The sequence below is a fragment of the Osmerus eperlanus genome, chromosome 10 (genome assembly GCF_963692335.1).
Source record: "Osmerus eperlanus chromosome 10, fOsmEpe2.1, whole genome shotgun sequence".
In the NCBI taxonomy this organism is placed as follows: domain Eukaryota; kingdom Metazoa; phylum Chordata; class Actinopteri; order Osmeriformes; family Osmeridae; genus Osmerus; species Osmerus eperlanus.
The window spans coordinates 9771266-9787493 of NC_085027.1; the positions used below are offsets into that span (position 1 = coordinate 9771266).

The 16228-nt window shown below is 38.7% G+C and overlaps 1 protein-coding gene across 1 annotated transcript in view; it reads left to right on the plus strand.

Moving 5' to 3' along the window:
- Positions 1 to 8502: 8502 nt before the first annotated feature.
- Positions 8503 to 16228, plus strand: part of luzp2 (leucine zipper protein 2) — a 71430-nt gene continuing 63704 nt past the window's right edge. Inside the window, exon 1 of the mRNA XM_062471843.1 lies at positions 8503 to 8805. Within this exon, the coding sequence (XP_062327827.1) occupies positions 8744 to 8805 (62 nt within the window). The 5' untranslated portion in view covers positions 8503 to 8743. The remainder of the gene's footprint in view (positions 8806 to 16228) is intronic.

Sequence of the window (16228 nt, forward strand, 5' to 3'; positions counted from 1 at the left end):
GAGACAGGGAGAGAGAGAAAGAGAGAGAAAGAAAGGAAGGGAGGGAGGGGTCGTTGCTGAGCAAGGTAGAAGGAGGAGCTGCAGTGTATTGGGAGACAAGAAGGGAGGGGTAGGTAACAGAGGAAAGAAATAGATAAAGAAATGTTCTCTGATTGCATTGACAGCATCTTATGAATGCTGTTTACTTGAATGTCCCCATTTCGAACTTGATTCAAATTAGCTGGGGAGAGGGGAAGGGGATTGAGCAAAGACAGAGGAAAATATACTGAATGAAGAAGCAGCAGACAGATGAAGACAGTGGGAAGGAGCATGGGGGAGAGACACAGCAAAGAAAATAAAGGTGGTGTGTGTGTGTGTGCATAAATGGTGGGGTGGGGTTTGCTAGAATCACGTACTGCCAGTAATGGAAAACCACATTTAATGTGTCTCAGTATTTCAGAGTTGCAAAGGGAAAGGTAGAGATTTCAGTTAATTGGAGGAGTTTGAGCATGGCATTGTACTAGCAGAAGAGAAAAGAGGAGAGAGGAGATTAGCACTTTCTGTATTTTAGCTGCCAAGATTCCCACATCATTTCCTGTCGCTGTCATATGATTAATGCATTCTATTATCCAGAGCGTAGTAATCATCAGACAAATGTACCTCTGCCATGTTACAAGCGAGGATGTATGACTAAGGATGTCTGAGTGTAAGGCAGAGACGCTGTGGGGATGCAAGAGTGGGCGACCAGATTGGTGGTGTTTGGCAGGAGTGTTTCCGGTGTGTTCATGGGAGATTAGTGCTCAGGGTACCAGGTTTTAAGGAGGTGGTGGGGTGTTCAATTGGGGGCTGTATCCTTTGTAATTGACATAGTACACTAATTGCATGTTTTAAATAAATATATAACTTGAATATAGGTTTGGGATGAAGTGAGGGAGGAGAGAGATTGATAATCTAATGACTGTGGTTGCACATAATATATGTTGCAAAATAAAATAGATCAATAGTAAACACAAACAATGCACAAACAAAATAAATGAAGTATTGGTATGTAATGTATATTTACAGTGGAGGTAGGGGAAGCACAAAGGGGGAACATAAACAGTGAAAAAGACAAAATTACACTAGAAAATATTGAAACAGCTGAGGTGGGCTACTCTGACTGGTGGTCAGGATATATTGATAACATTTCATACAAATTCCATTGCAAGTGTGAAGGTACTATAGTGCAGCTTTTAACTTCCAACCAAAGGGTCACATAAATCCAGAGTTTCATAAAAAAGTATCAAACAGAGGTGTATCATATTAGAAATAATAGAAACACGGCAAGATGCCTACTAGCTGTGCAAAAGTGAAAAAGATGGGCTGCCAAATACAGCTTTCATAACTTGAAGTGAGTCTTACAAAGCCATGAATTATTGAACGCCACCTGCATCAAATCCTTATCTTTTGTCCAACTTCCCAGGAGACTCAGGACTCAAGGCTTTTTCCAGCTTTATTTAGCTTCCCTCTTCTACTCACTAGAAAATTATAATTTTATTTGCTGCACATTCATATTTTCCCAGTGGGAGAACATGACGGTTGCTTCCATATGAGGTCAAACTCCTCGGTAACATATGTTTCCAGAGTTTGTTCAGAAAACTGTGATGATCTTCGGGAAGCCTGGCCTTTTGGTCATGCCCTGCATCAAGTCTGATTGACAGTACAGTATAATTATTTTTGTCAAACACAATATGTTTCATTCTATATTATGCATGTACTGTACATCTTTAAATAATAAATTTAAAAAAAGAAAAAATCTGTACCAGTATTTTTTCTTTAGAACCATATACCTTAGTTTTCTGTGCTGTTAGTCTTAAACACCTTGCAGCCAATGGAAAGAAATTACATCAATCAAGAATTCAATTATCTTCTCACAAAACAGACAGTTCACTCAAGGACATATCGAGTGAGACAGAGGTTAAGATATTATCAACAGCTTGACAGTAGACCCGTAGACTGCTCCTGTTGTCCTGGGGTTTGGTGTGTGACTCAGTCTTCCAGGCTTTGGCTGCCACCTCAAGTTACAAAACTAGTCAACCACCCACTGCATCAAAGGAAAATGAATGACCTCATTACAGGATGGATGGAATCACAGTCTCATTTCCAAGGTGGAACTACAAATTGAATCACAGGGAACAGCCCACTCAGGATGTTGTCAGTGCTCAGGTACAGCAGATATCAAACAACACCGGGGATTTGGTGCTGGCTCATTCGATTTCTGAAATATAGCAACCCAGGCCTCTCTGAGGAATGGCTTTTATTCAAGTGCACACCAAGCAAAGAGTGATGGTACAGTAAGTAGGTACCAATGTAATGCTCAGTGAATCATAACAATGATAAATGGTGGATTCAATTAAGTGAAATGTTTCCCTTGCAAGTTTACAGAAAGAAAGCAGTTGACATGTACTTGTTATACCCAAGCCAAATTTACAAATGCTGCATTTTAAAACATTTGTTGTTTTCCCATTGACTTTAGGTTTTGTACACTTGTACAACAATATGCTTACAACAGCCACAACACATTAACATGCTTAGCGTACAATGGGAATCCATCCAAAAATACACACAGCAACATCTCCAGAACATAACTTTAAAACAATTATGTGTCAGACATATTATTTTTTGCATATTATTATTTGGTGCTAGAGGCTATACAATGACATTATGATCAGGAGTTTCTTCTAGCAGTATTCAAATGCAAAAATACAATTTAATAAGATAGTATAGACTATGATCTGACTTTGCTGGTATATTTATTATATACTAGTATATGTAGTATATACTATTTGTAAGAATGAATTTTATAGACAATTCTTTAAGAACAGGATTTTGTGAAGTAGCCTCTCTTAGCTTTGACAGGATTGGAATGTCAACCTAGCCTCTTTCAAAAAGGAAATGGGAGACTTATCCTATGGCACCATCTTCTGGATGAAAGCACTTATAACTATATTCTGGTAGCTAGGCTCTAAAAATGTACAATTTAGATAAATTGAAATTGGCTCGATAAGCCACTGTATCAAGCAATTAACACACTTAGATTGCTTTTTAACTGGTAAACGTAAGGAATACAATTTGTCAAACCAAATATCCCGTTGTATATCATTAAATATGACCACCCAAACTAATTTCCTGATCTAAACAACCAGTTGTACAGTGTAATAATTGTTAGTAGTTGTCCCTGATATATAGCCAAGTGGTAGTCTGCGTGACCTATTCCCCAAGTTCCTGCCACATCCCAGGAGATGGCGGAATTGGTTGAGCCTGCTGAGCTATGGGGCTCCCCTGCCAGAGAGAGATCATTCCCACACAACTATGTCCAGAAGACACCAGACAGCCAGCTGCATCCAGAGTTTGGACCTTGTTCAAGTCGCCGTGACAGCTCTCACTTGCAGAGGAGTATTTGCCCACCGACCCAGGTGTCTTGTCCGTTGACTGGGAACCCATGGCCTGGCACACGTGTCAGGAGTTATCCTCAGACCTGAGTTGTAGTTCAGGTCCACCTCGTGAAAGAACTGCTGTGCAGGGCCAGCATCCTGTTTCACACCTTCATCCAACCCCCAGTGGATGTCTCTTCAACAGGTAATCTCCCTGATAACTCCAATCACCAATGTTAACAGGGTGGTCTATTTAAGACCACCTTGCCACGGATGTCTCAGTTGGGTTTCTAGGACAGAGAGCTGTCACGAGGCAGAACATACGATCAAGATAATGTCTGTACATTGACATTAATAAGCGCAGCTAGTTCAGGCAGGGCAATCGGGCAGCGCGCGTCATCCATTTATCAGGGACGTAAGGCATCTTACTCCACCTTTCTTTCCTCCGCCCACTACCACACCCATGTTAGCAGCGCATATCCATTGGTCCACGTCCGATAAGTCGTCTTTAAAAAACGCGTGGATACACACGCACACACTCAGCCCATTTGTTGTATGATCACATGCTGTCTGTATGTTCTATCCACCAGGGGGATTATATCTCTATTGCTCCCTGCCTCATATGTCACGTATGTATGTGTTGCATCGAGGAGGCAGGGAGTGCTTCCCTTAGATCATCCACTATTGACTGAACTATGAGTCTCCTGACTTCACCATCTCAGCAGATGTACGTCCCCTGTCACGTAGCTACAGGTTCTATTTTTATGAGGCAAGACATTTTAAATTTATCTGCAGTCTTTCTTACGGTAAATAAGACATACACTATATTGCCAAATGTATTCACTCAGCTATCCAAATAATCTAATTCAGGTGCACAAAGCAAGGGCCATAAATACATGGATGAGCGAGTTTGGTGTGGAAGAACTTGACTGGCCTGCACAGTCCTGACCTAACCCGATACAACACCTTTGGGATGAATGAATGAGCCAGGCCTTCTCGTCTAACATCTGTCTGACCTCACAAATGCACTTCTGGAAGAATGGTCAAAAATTCCCATAAACACACTCCTAAACCTTATGGAAAGCCTTCCTAGAAGAGTTGAAGCTGTTATAGCTGCAAAGGGTGGTACCACGTCATATTAAATCCTATGGTTTAAGAATGGGATGTCACTCACGTTCATATGCGTGTGAAGGCAGACGAGCGAATACTTTTGGCAATATAGTGTATTTCATCATTAAAAAGTATATTTCCAATGCCTCAGGCTGCTCCACTAGGATTAACTTAAATAATTAATTAAAGTCGCTTTTCAAAATGATCTGTGTTCCACCCAGTCCCACCCACAAGGTACACTCCCATACACATAGATGGCAGCAAAGGTTGGCTAGTGACTGACTGTTGGGGAAAAACAAGAGACACAATGCATGACACATGTAGGACCGGGAATACTTTTAATGTCTGTTGCTAGGGATACATTTAATATTATGGCCAATGAAGCATGATTTCCTTACATTTGTGTTACACAGGCAATGAAGAAACAAAGAGGCATATCTGACCTAAAGCCAGTGCTAATAGATAAAGGGGAGACGTCTCTCTATCAGTGATTTATAATCTGCTGAGGGTCACATAGGAGTACTGCCAGTAGTGCCATGATCTATTTTTCATAGGAATTGGAATTTGCCTTTGCTTACCTCCTATTACGATTACGATTATTTGCAGTCATATTCAGCTTTGAGTATTAATGGATTCATGAAAACGAATCAAACAAAACTAATTACAAACATGGTTCTATAGCTAAAATTGTCTAAATAAAACTATAGGCTAGTGAAATATAAAATTATGTTCATATGTATTTTTGGTCCGCTATCCCTTGGGAACATACCTTGCACTTTACCTTGCAAAGATTCTGTGACAGATATTCTTTTAGCCGGTTGTCTAAAACCAGCAACAGCTCACTGCAAGCTGATGCATTACACACTGACAGGTATAGCTATTTGAAAAGGGGGGAGGGGGAATTGGCCTTATAAATATTGATAAAGTATAAATTCACACTAACCTTGCTCCCCTTATCTTACTCCCTAGTTAACATTAACTGCCTTGCTTTTGGAAAACATGTGGAATGTGCCATTATGTGAAGGTACCGTACACTTTACTTGACCAAAATTTAACTGAGACTTCTGATATTACCCAGGTTCAGAAGGGATGTACTAAGCCGTCCATCTGTCAGCAGTTTGTAAGTTTACAAAAACACTGGCTGACTTTGACCTTGTATTATGGTTCTTTGAGAACTTGAGTATGTGTATGTTTTTTCACCATATCTTATCTCATACAAATTATATTACATCACTACAGTGAGCTCTTATTGTGTAGTGCTTTAATGCAGATTCAATAGGATTGTCGTTTCTTTCCTGGCAGTAAGCACTAAAATGTAAAAAAAACTAAAGTTCTCCAAACTGTCCCTATCAGCTTCCATCTGTGTATTTTTATAGAGCTATGAAAACCTTTGTGAAAAGTAGACCTAATAACCAGATTGCAGAGTAAAATCCCTCTACAAAACCAAACTTGGCAGTACTGTAAAGGCAAAGTACATTTTTTTGGGGGGCCATATGGTGAAAGGTAAACTGTAGGTAGTTTAGGAAGTCTTCTATTGGTCTGACCACTTAATGTGTAGGCAGTCAGAGCATAAAGGGATGCCTTAATAAGAAAGCTTATGTTTGATAGAAACATTCTGGGCAGTTTCTGCAACATAGTGGTGGACCACAGAACAACAGACCACACAACATCCGACATTAGTCATCTTAACAGGTGAATGACATTAGAATTAGCTGTTTGTGGGCAGCATTAATCCCCATCCAATTTAACATGAGAATGTGAGATGTTCAAGACTGAACTCAAGGCTGTATTCACTGTCAAAAGAGCTTCAACAAAGTACTGAATAAAGGATCTGAATGTGGCATTGATTTTTCTTGTTGTGCATATAAGTTTTTGCTTTGTATTGTGTGTGACTAATGAGGAATTGAGAACTAATTGACTGTTCCAGAAAATAATTTTGCTGAGTGTAGAATGAAAATCTTCAAAACAGTCATGATAGCTCAATGAAATATAAATGATGGCAAGTCTAAAGTCTAAAGCTTTTCTGATACTGTTCTGATACTGATGTCCCGTGCTGTCCATGTTTTTTTTATGTATCACTTTCTTTTTGACTTGGTAAGTAAAGTGTTTAGTAGGGATCACATTATTGTATGAATTCAAACTCAGAGTATTTATAGTGCCTACATTCAGGCATTTTGCTGTTGACTCCCAGTGCTTTAAAACGTGTACTTTTTATAAGTTGTAATTTTAATGTTAGTATTTCAGAACATTTCATTTATTCTACATTTAGTCTTGCCATCTTTAACTTCTAAGTCTATTTCACAAGAGAATACAGTAAAAAACATCCAGAAGACTCCATAAGATTCTTTACTTGTGAGACGTGTTTAGGGTATCAGTTTAAATACAGTAAGACAGGAGAAACAGTAGAGACATCTAATACATGTATTATGGCAGAGAAACTGAATGTTAACAGGAATTGCTACCATGTGAAGACATCTGAATTTCATTTTAACAACAATGTAATCTTGTGATATCATTTTTGTGTTATGTTTCTTCAACAAAAAAAAACGTTTTGCCTGAGACTGCAAACGCTTTTAACATCAACATCAACAATAATGCTGGAGAGTTGAGTAATCATCATTCTCCCTGACAGATAGCAAAACCATTAGTGGAGAAACCGTAAGCCTTCTTGTGGAGAAGTTCTGAAACAAATGTAGCTTCCCAGTGAGAGCTTAAGAGTCCAACTCTAAATTCCACTTCTCACTTTCAGTATTCTGCACTCTAACCCTAAAGGAAACATTTGTTTTTCAAGCCTAAACATAACCCATACTGTGTAAATTCACTATGCATGAACACAGAGTCTTGGCTTGATAAACATTTTCAAGGAATTACCTCAACCAACATCTCTAACACAATGTACAAACAGCCTAATTTTGCCATTTTAACAATAATACTTCATTATTGCTTGAAATGCAACAAGCTAGTCCTCTGCCGTGGGACTAATGCTTTCAAGCTAATGTGCTACATGATTAAGACAGATTATGGTGGCCTTCTGAGGACACTATTCCTGGTAGCCAAGCAAGTTGTGGTCTACAGCACTCATTACATGTGGTCACTGAGGGTTTCCATGCATGGTCGTCTAATTAGACCAAATAAATTAGTGGAAGTTGTTCAAAATGTGGCATTGGGCTACTACTGAGGGACAATGGACTCCAAAATGTATTACATCCATAATAAAAATAATTCATCATGCCTATGGTATGTGACCTCCACCTTTGTACGGACTGTTTAATATTCCGTCTGTATTTCATAGCTTGGAGCCTCACTCAGAACATGCTCAAAATCCACTACATAGTGGTGAAGAGCACCAGTCTCTATACATCTTTTATTAGGTAAAACAGAAATACCAAAATGGAATGGAGTGAAAAAATAAGTGTGTGAAATTGGAGAGGAAGATATCTATATTATTTGACATTTTCATCCTTGTTCTACCAATAGCAGAACTTTACTCATATTGAACATTCTATTTATGATATTTGAGTAAGCAAGAAGTAGGAAGATGTGGAAAAAAACTATGTTGGTTAAAATATTCAACCAAGTCTGTCAACAGGAGGGTGGGAGGCAGGGGGAGTGTAATTATATCTTCACATATCTGGCCATGTAATTAGTTTGTCTCTTTATCAGCCATTCACCTGTTTGGTTTAAGTAAACTGTGGACATTATGAGCATCCCAATTAGAGCTGAATCACAGTTCCTGATAATGGACTCAGTATTTGTTTATCTTTAGTCCACATGCTCCGATAATTGTTCCCATTGCCCATTGGAGTACTGATAATAATAGGTTCTGATTGATATGATTGTGGAGGTGCATCGCCAAGGGAATTCGTCACAGGATAATGGGAAAGAAAGTCTCTCACCGCCAGTGGCTGAATTGGATGCTGACATCACAGTGCCATCTCCAAATCCCTCTCCTGTCTACCTCTGATTTTGCCCCTCCCGGTCTTTCCAATTAATAAGTCTGTCTGTATCCCTGTGTGTTATTTAAAGCTAGAGATCCTCCCTCGCACAGAACCACAGTGTTGCATCTGTCTGCATCTCTACGTTTGTATGTCTGCGTGTATGCGCACTGACTGTGCTACCAATCCTGCCAGCCAGCCAGTGAACGAGCAGCAAGAAAGATAGAGGGAGCGAGACAACGAAAGGGTGAAAAGAAAGCAAATTGAAGGGGAGAGAGAAACGGAGTGTGAGTGCCAGACAAAGCTATGAAATTCATCCAAGCGATTTACCTCCTGCTTCTATGTCCAGCCTTGAGTCTCAACACTAGGTAAGTCGGGAATCATGGCTTTTATTTTACTTTATCCTTTGTGGTTCTGAAAAGAAGAGGGATGAATACGCACAATGGCTAATCTTCGACGCTACTTGAGCTCCGGTCAGTCCTGCCAAATAGGTTTACTATACTAGCTTTGTTTCTGGCATGAGGCGTTTATGAGCTAAGCATGCCGAAAAGAGTCTGTAGAGTGAGGGTTACAGAAATACTTATCTGTTGAACTATACTCTCCTGCCGTGCCTTGAAATACTCGTTTTTGTTGTGTATTTCACCGCTCGAAACGCCTGAATTGTGGAGACGTTGCTTGCAGGGAGTTGGTAGCAGGTCTTGCATCCTATTGGAAGCAAGCAAGTTTAAGTCAGGAGAACCGGTTTAAGGACCTATGGTGTTAGTGTTTGCCACGTTTTTAGAGAGAAAGTGTGTGCTGAATAATGCAGAGAGGGATAATCAGATATGGTGGAATATCTTGAAGAATAGAGAGAGGATGGAACATGGAGAGGGAGGGAGTTTTTGATGATTAATTAAACCATTGATGAAATCAAGCTCCTTTTCCACCAGTGTCTAACACTACCACCATAATACGAGTTTTTGTGAGAGGAAATGCATGGTGGTGACTGTAACATAAACATATCCCACATACCATGCAATACTAGATTTACTCTGTCAATTCATCTCTCATTTACCTTATGGATCATTTTGGCTTGGTTTCGTGGGGACCTCCAATATATATATATATATCCCACATACCATGCAATACTAGATTTACTCTGTCAATTCATCTCTCATTTACCTTATGGATCATTTTGGCTTGGTTTCGTGGGGACCTCCAATATATATATATATATATATATAAAGCACAAATATTTTTGTGCTTTGAAATGTGTAGACTCAAATAAAACATCTGAACAATCCCTGCAGTGATCACCATTATGTAATTCAGTGCATGGTGACGAGGGAGTATCCGGGAGTTTCTATTTATACATACAGTTTTTGTTTTTGTATTTGTATTTAAACTTTTGGTGTTAATGTAGGTGTGAATGCTGATTTACCAACTTTTATCATGAAAATATGAGCAGAAATACAGCATTATTTTTGAGGGAGGCTATAGTGAGCCTGATTGCTCCAACCAAACTCATTTGTTTAAGGTTTAGTGAAATTAGTCCACAAGTGCTGCATGAGAGAAGCCAATTTGCACATTTATTTCAATCTAGATCCACTTGGCTTGGACTGTTGCTGTAAGATAGGACAGTTAATGTAAATACAAAGATTACAGTGTACTGCAAATGTGAAGTATTATGATCACTGGCTCATTTTTCTGCTTATAGCTTTGATTTGAGCTTAATTACAAAAAGACTCACATTGTAAAGATTTTCTGCTTAGAATTCAAGTGGTACATTATTATTATTATTTGTATTATAATATTTGTTTGGGAATGTTAGGTTAAATAATTATATTTCATTACTTTCAATGACTATATTGATGTGTTGGATTTCAAAACTAGCACACTCTAAGTTAGGAAGAACCCATGGCTATTCTGAAACTATAAGTGCATGTACTGTAGTCAATCTCTTGGAAAATCAAAGTCTCTTTAGCCACACTTCCAGCTAACAAATGTGCCCAATTTCCAAAGATGGCAGCTTAGACATTCTACTCCTGTGGTTATGGTTCAGGTTATATTTACGGTACTACAAAAAAGGGTTGCACTCGGCTGGTGTCAAGCTTAGAACCCATTGATTACGAACCAAATATATTTATGATCTCCGCCAACCCCAAATAATGACCTTGCACAGCTAGAGACACTCACTGCAGAGTGTGAGTGTCTCTATCCAGTTCTGGGTTAGGTTGATGTCAATTGTAGACCGTGTGTGGCTTTATACATCTACTGTAGACTCTTTAGTCAGGTCTACTCCAATAACATTCTCTTTAATTGGATTTCTTGCATTTTCTACAATGACTATTTGATGCCTCCTACCTTGGCAACTACTGTGTCTTAGTAAATGGTGATGTCCAGGGGAATGTCCAGAACAACATCAAATATTCACTTGCCGGTCTACAATTAAAAACTGAAGTTCCTTGGATGATAAATATTATGCTGACAGAAGGTTGCATTGCTCACTCCATGCACATCTGCCTGTAACTACTAACATATTGCACATAATATGAAATGTGTCTTTGAACTTTACATATGATCAGACTGTAATAGGAAAGCAGTTTATGACTGGTAAATAACAGCAAGATAGACCACTAGCTGTATTAGCTCAAAATACACAGTGTTATCCAGCTAGATATACTCTATAATGGAGTATTGAATAGGCTTTTGTAATTAGTGCATGATGACCTTGTAGCTATGCATAACAATATCATCAGCTGAATGAGTCAAAACCTCCAATTAAAGTGATCAAATAGGATTCTCATTTGGCTTTACAAGAACAAGCCTCAACTCTTAATAGTTAGAAAGAACTTTTTTATTGAAGACAAATTTAAATGGAAGATAAACATGAAATACTGTAGAACATTGTTAATAACTAATCAGGTATGTATTGCCTGCAGTGTGTGTTTGCTTCCTGGATCACTTTAATTAGCCTGCAAGCACATTCATGACAACCGTTGTCCAGTTCAACCAATCTGTTGTCTTGTCTGCCACAAAGTGCTTACTCTCGCTTCTCCGAAAACCTGCTAAAGATAATCACTTACTTCCGATCAATTCTTGGTTTCAAGGGCCTCTTGATTAATTTAATCAATACATCAAGACTAGCAGGAAAATGGTTCAAACTCAGGAGGATTTTGAATTGAACGTGCCTTCAAGCAGCACATGATAGAATGTTGTTTTGCATTCCAGTTGAAATCTCTGGATGGGTGTTAATCGAAAAGAGTCTGCGGTCAAATCCTTGTAGTTCAAACAATGTTTGACGGAGGGAGAAAGTGCAGATTGACTAGAGGGTCAAGTGTGGGGCGACAGGAAATTAGGCCTAAATGGGTTGATGGTTATATCCCTAATATATATATATATATATATATATATATATATATATATATATACTGAAGGACTGTACATGGTTGGCAGGGTTATCGACCACAGAAACCAGTTTCATCCTAGACGAATGTTTATCACCTTTGTGATAAAAGGCAGCCATTTCGGATATTGCTTACTGAAGTGTTGAATGCTGTTCTTACTTGTGCTTTGTCTCTCTGAAGAACCTACTTGGCTGCTATGCCAGGTAGTTCAGTTGGCTCTTCGTGATTACAGAGTGAAGGGTCTATCATTATCTTAATTAAATGCCAGTTGATTTATAATGTGAGCTATTCTGCGAGTCACGTTGGATTGACGTTGTTGTTTTAACAACCACATGCTTTGCATCGAAAGGAAACAGTTTCCAAATGTTGGTTTTGACAAATTAAACAGTGACAGTTTCTATATAATTCATAATTTGAGTCAATTTTCATTAAATAATCCTGTTGGAATGCTGGTTTGGAATATCTTTGGATTGTTTTAAAATAGTACCCATATTATTTAAATGTATCACTCTTAGTTTTTACTTAGCTTGTGTGTCAAAATATTGTCGATGGAAGCCAGAGAGCATTTTCATGTGCCATTTAGACAGACAGATTTTTCAAGCTGTCATAAAGAGTCTTCGGAACGCACACACAATATTATGAATTTAACTTTTCGGGTAAGGTTTGTGCCCTGAGATAAAAGAAAATGACATTTGTGTAGGATGGTAATGTCCTTAGAGCAAGCTGAGTGTGAGTGATAATTGAAATGAAGGACACACTATATTTGCCATGTCACCACAACCACATTGGCCACATGACAGTAATGAATTGGGGTGCAATAAACAGAACCTTGGGTAGCGCTCCTACAAATGAGATAGTAATTAAACGGCCACCATAATCTGTACTGGGGAAACAATAGCTGTATTTTTGTATTGAAGGCCATATGGGATTCACATTTGCAGAACTCCACCTCAAAAACATTTGAAAGAATGATCAAACGTGATGTATACGACAGGTTGCTTTTCACCCACTTGAAAACACAAAGTTTATGTGTCAAATACATTTCCTTAATGTGAGCAAACCCTTGCCAAGGCTTTCTTGCTTCACTTATAGTTGAAATATGGATGAGAACTATGCTGAACTGCTGAGCAGATATTTTGGCTGAAGGGACAAACAAAGATCAATACACATTATAAGTTTGGATTGTCTCCCTGCTGCAAAGTGTAGTAACGTTGTAATGGGGTTGGGTAAAATAAATGAAGTTGCAGGGTTTGTATTTGGGTAATAAGAAAGCAATAGCGAAAATGAAGGAAAAAAGAGTAGTCTATATGCAGTGAGGTTTTCCTTGAAGTCAAAGCAATAGTGCATGAGCAATTGTATATTGAGACCCCTCTTGAAGAGAATACTGCAGATTTCAATTAGAATTACAGTAGAGACTATCGGTACCAAACCTTTGTAGAATTTAATATTAGGCATTTTCACTGGAATTTTATTTCCAATATCAATTTGCCTGACTTTATGTGACCCAACTTAAACAAACTAGACCTGCCAAAACGTTTGTCTAATATCTTACATTTTTATCCTAACTGCATAATTTCCCCAAAAATATTTGACTAGGCAACCATTATATCTTACCCAACCCACAAACCTCTGTTTAGTACTTCTGAACATGCTTCTTGATTGTCAGATTATACATTTAGTGTCAGCTGTTGCTATTTTGATCGGCAGAAGTCTAGTAGTTATCTATGTTAACAAGAGACTGATGGGTTTTCAATGACGTGCTCAATAAAGGAATAGCCGGGTTATTGTTTTACTCCGATGTGACTGGATATATTACGATAATAAAACCTGATACATTGTTTTTCCAATTCCGACTATGTGTGCAAGAACGAAGAAGAAATTAGTGGTGATGAATTTGAACGGCTGTGTAGACTCAAACTAAATGGTACTTAATAGCAGACCTATTAAATACATCACAGTGGGTTTCTTACTGTGACAAAGTAAAGCTGTACAGTACAATATGATAGCACATAACAAACAAACCATGATATAATCAGCAGATGAAGCAGGCAGGCTATAAAGAATAAAGCTGCTATTATTTACTATTTGTAGGTTATCCCAACAATTGCATTGGTTCCAAGTTAACTGAAAACTCAAGGGAATCGGTACACATATGGGACAGCTAAAAGTACTAAGTAGCGCATGCATTAACTTTCTTGTAGAATGTAAAGCTACACAATTTCCGCAGGACCTACAAGAAAATGAAAGACTTTCTTTGCATTGTTTTTGTCTTTGAAATTTGAGTCTCATGACATTGCTGTCTCAGCTGATGACTAGGAGACTTGGATAACGATCCATCACCTTTTGTGCTTTGTGGAAGACTTCAAACAACCTTGACTCTCTCAGGAGTGCACTACATGGCTTTGTCAGTCAGAATACAGCACGGTACATCTCGATTGCATGGAAAGACTAGGGGGGTGTTCGACTACATAGGCAGGTCATTAGTTGTTTTTATTCTCACATCAATCAACCTATCAGTGTCACTTCAAGGCCCAGGGGGTGCACATGCACTTTTCGACAGCCAAAGTGACACCAAATGTCATTCGAGTGTATCTACAATTGAAGGGCAAGGCAGTATCGGAATGCATGTTGCACACTTTATATCAGCATTGTATCAGTTACATTATCTTACACAGTTAGATAAAATGGCCATTGTATGATTATTATATGTAAGGTTTAAATGTCATGCAACACACCTAGCTAAGAATAACATACTATCCAGTTTTATTGTTTCCTGTTATCTAGTACTATATCATGCTGTGTACATACTCTCCACTGCATCTGTTTTTCTGCTCCGTCTTTCTCTTTTGGCTGACTAATGGCTCATAATTGGGACCCTATGGAAGAAACCAAAGTGCTCAGAGGCATTATTCACAACTGATTAGTGAGATCAGAGGGTGTAGCGAGATTGGCTTGGGCATGAGCAAAGAGCAAGATCATAAATAATACAGGCCTACAAGTTTAAAAGCAAATCCAATCAAGTCAGTTGGCATTAGTCATAATTAGGCATTACACCACGGTGGCTAGGGTCAGAGATAGGATTAGGTATTACACTTGTTGGGTTAAGATTAGGTGTTAGGTTGTGTTAGGGTTTGGCTCATTCCATCCAAGAACAGTTGCACAAACGTTTTCAGTTTGCATGAGTAAACTGGACTTTATTTGACTTAAAGTTATTTTAAACAGTTAATTTTTAATATTTTTTTGCCAATATACATTTGTACGCTTAATCGGAATGTTGGAATTGGATTGTTTTTACCGGAATGTCAGTAAATTTCATGATAATATGTGACTTCATCATAATTGTTATCTTCTCTTCTAATAATGCACAAATCAATCATCTATTTATCTTTGATGTGTACTGTTTCTGTCTTATCCATTTGGCTGTAAAACCACTGTATGTTTTTAATCTCACTTGGTTTCCTGGTCAGCTCTCTATGTTCCCATCGAAACATAGCTGGTATTCTTCCAAAATATTGGAGAAAGTGTCCCCTGCCCAGAACCTGATTAAGAAGAGGGGCTTCATCATAAAATGTATGTAATGGACTGCATTTATATATTTATACTGTATGTCTGGCACAAGGGATAGTATACAAAGGATGGTTTACAATGGGTGGGTAACAAACTCTTAGTCTTGAAGGACTAATACATTTAACACAGTAAAAACTCCACCCCCCAATAATTCTGGAGTTCTAGAATTTGCAAGACCGATAGCTCATCTGTCTTTTCTTGACGTTTATTAACCCCGTCCATTTTTACCCCATTCCCCACACACACCTACGCCAGTTTTTTTTACCCCCCCCCCCCAAAAAAAAAAAGAAATGCAATATCTGTTCTTTTCTCTGCTCAAGATACATAAATCTGAATCCTTTATCAGCCACCTGCACACCTCACTACAATGCCGGGATGGATTCAGTTATTTTTATCTAATCTCTTCCTGAGCATATTCTGGTGTCAGGATCCATCTTGGCTGACAAGTGCTGGTTCCATTTGAGTCCCCTATCGCCCTCTTCTCACAGTGTTTTGCCATGACACCTGACTCTGATAAGTGCAACCTCCTGTGTGTTTGGAGAGGGGAGTGTTTTGCCAGCACTACCTGGAAAATGAAATGGATAAACCGTTCTATGATGCCATGCAGGGAGTTTATCTCATAAGCACTCATGTTTTCTATTTGATTACGCTCGCGTTCCCGGGGACAGCCTGTGTTCACTGGTACATCAGAGACCATTGCTTTTTTATCATCAACGCAAACTGAGGGTTGCATTATGGGAGGAAAACGCAAATGGCATAATCACTGGTGCATGATTATGCAAGGGTCTGGCCTTGAAGGTCCACCAGTGAGGGGACAATGTATCCATGGTGACCTTTT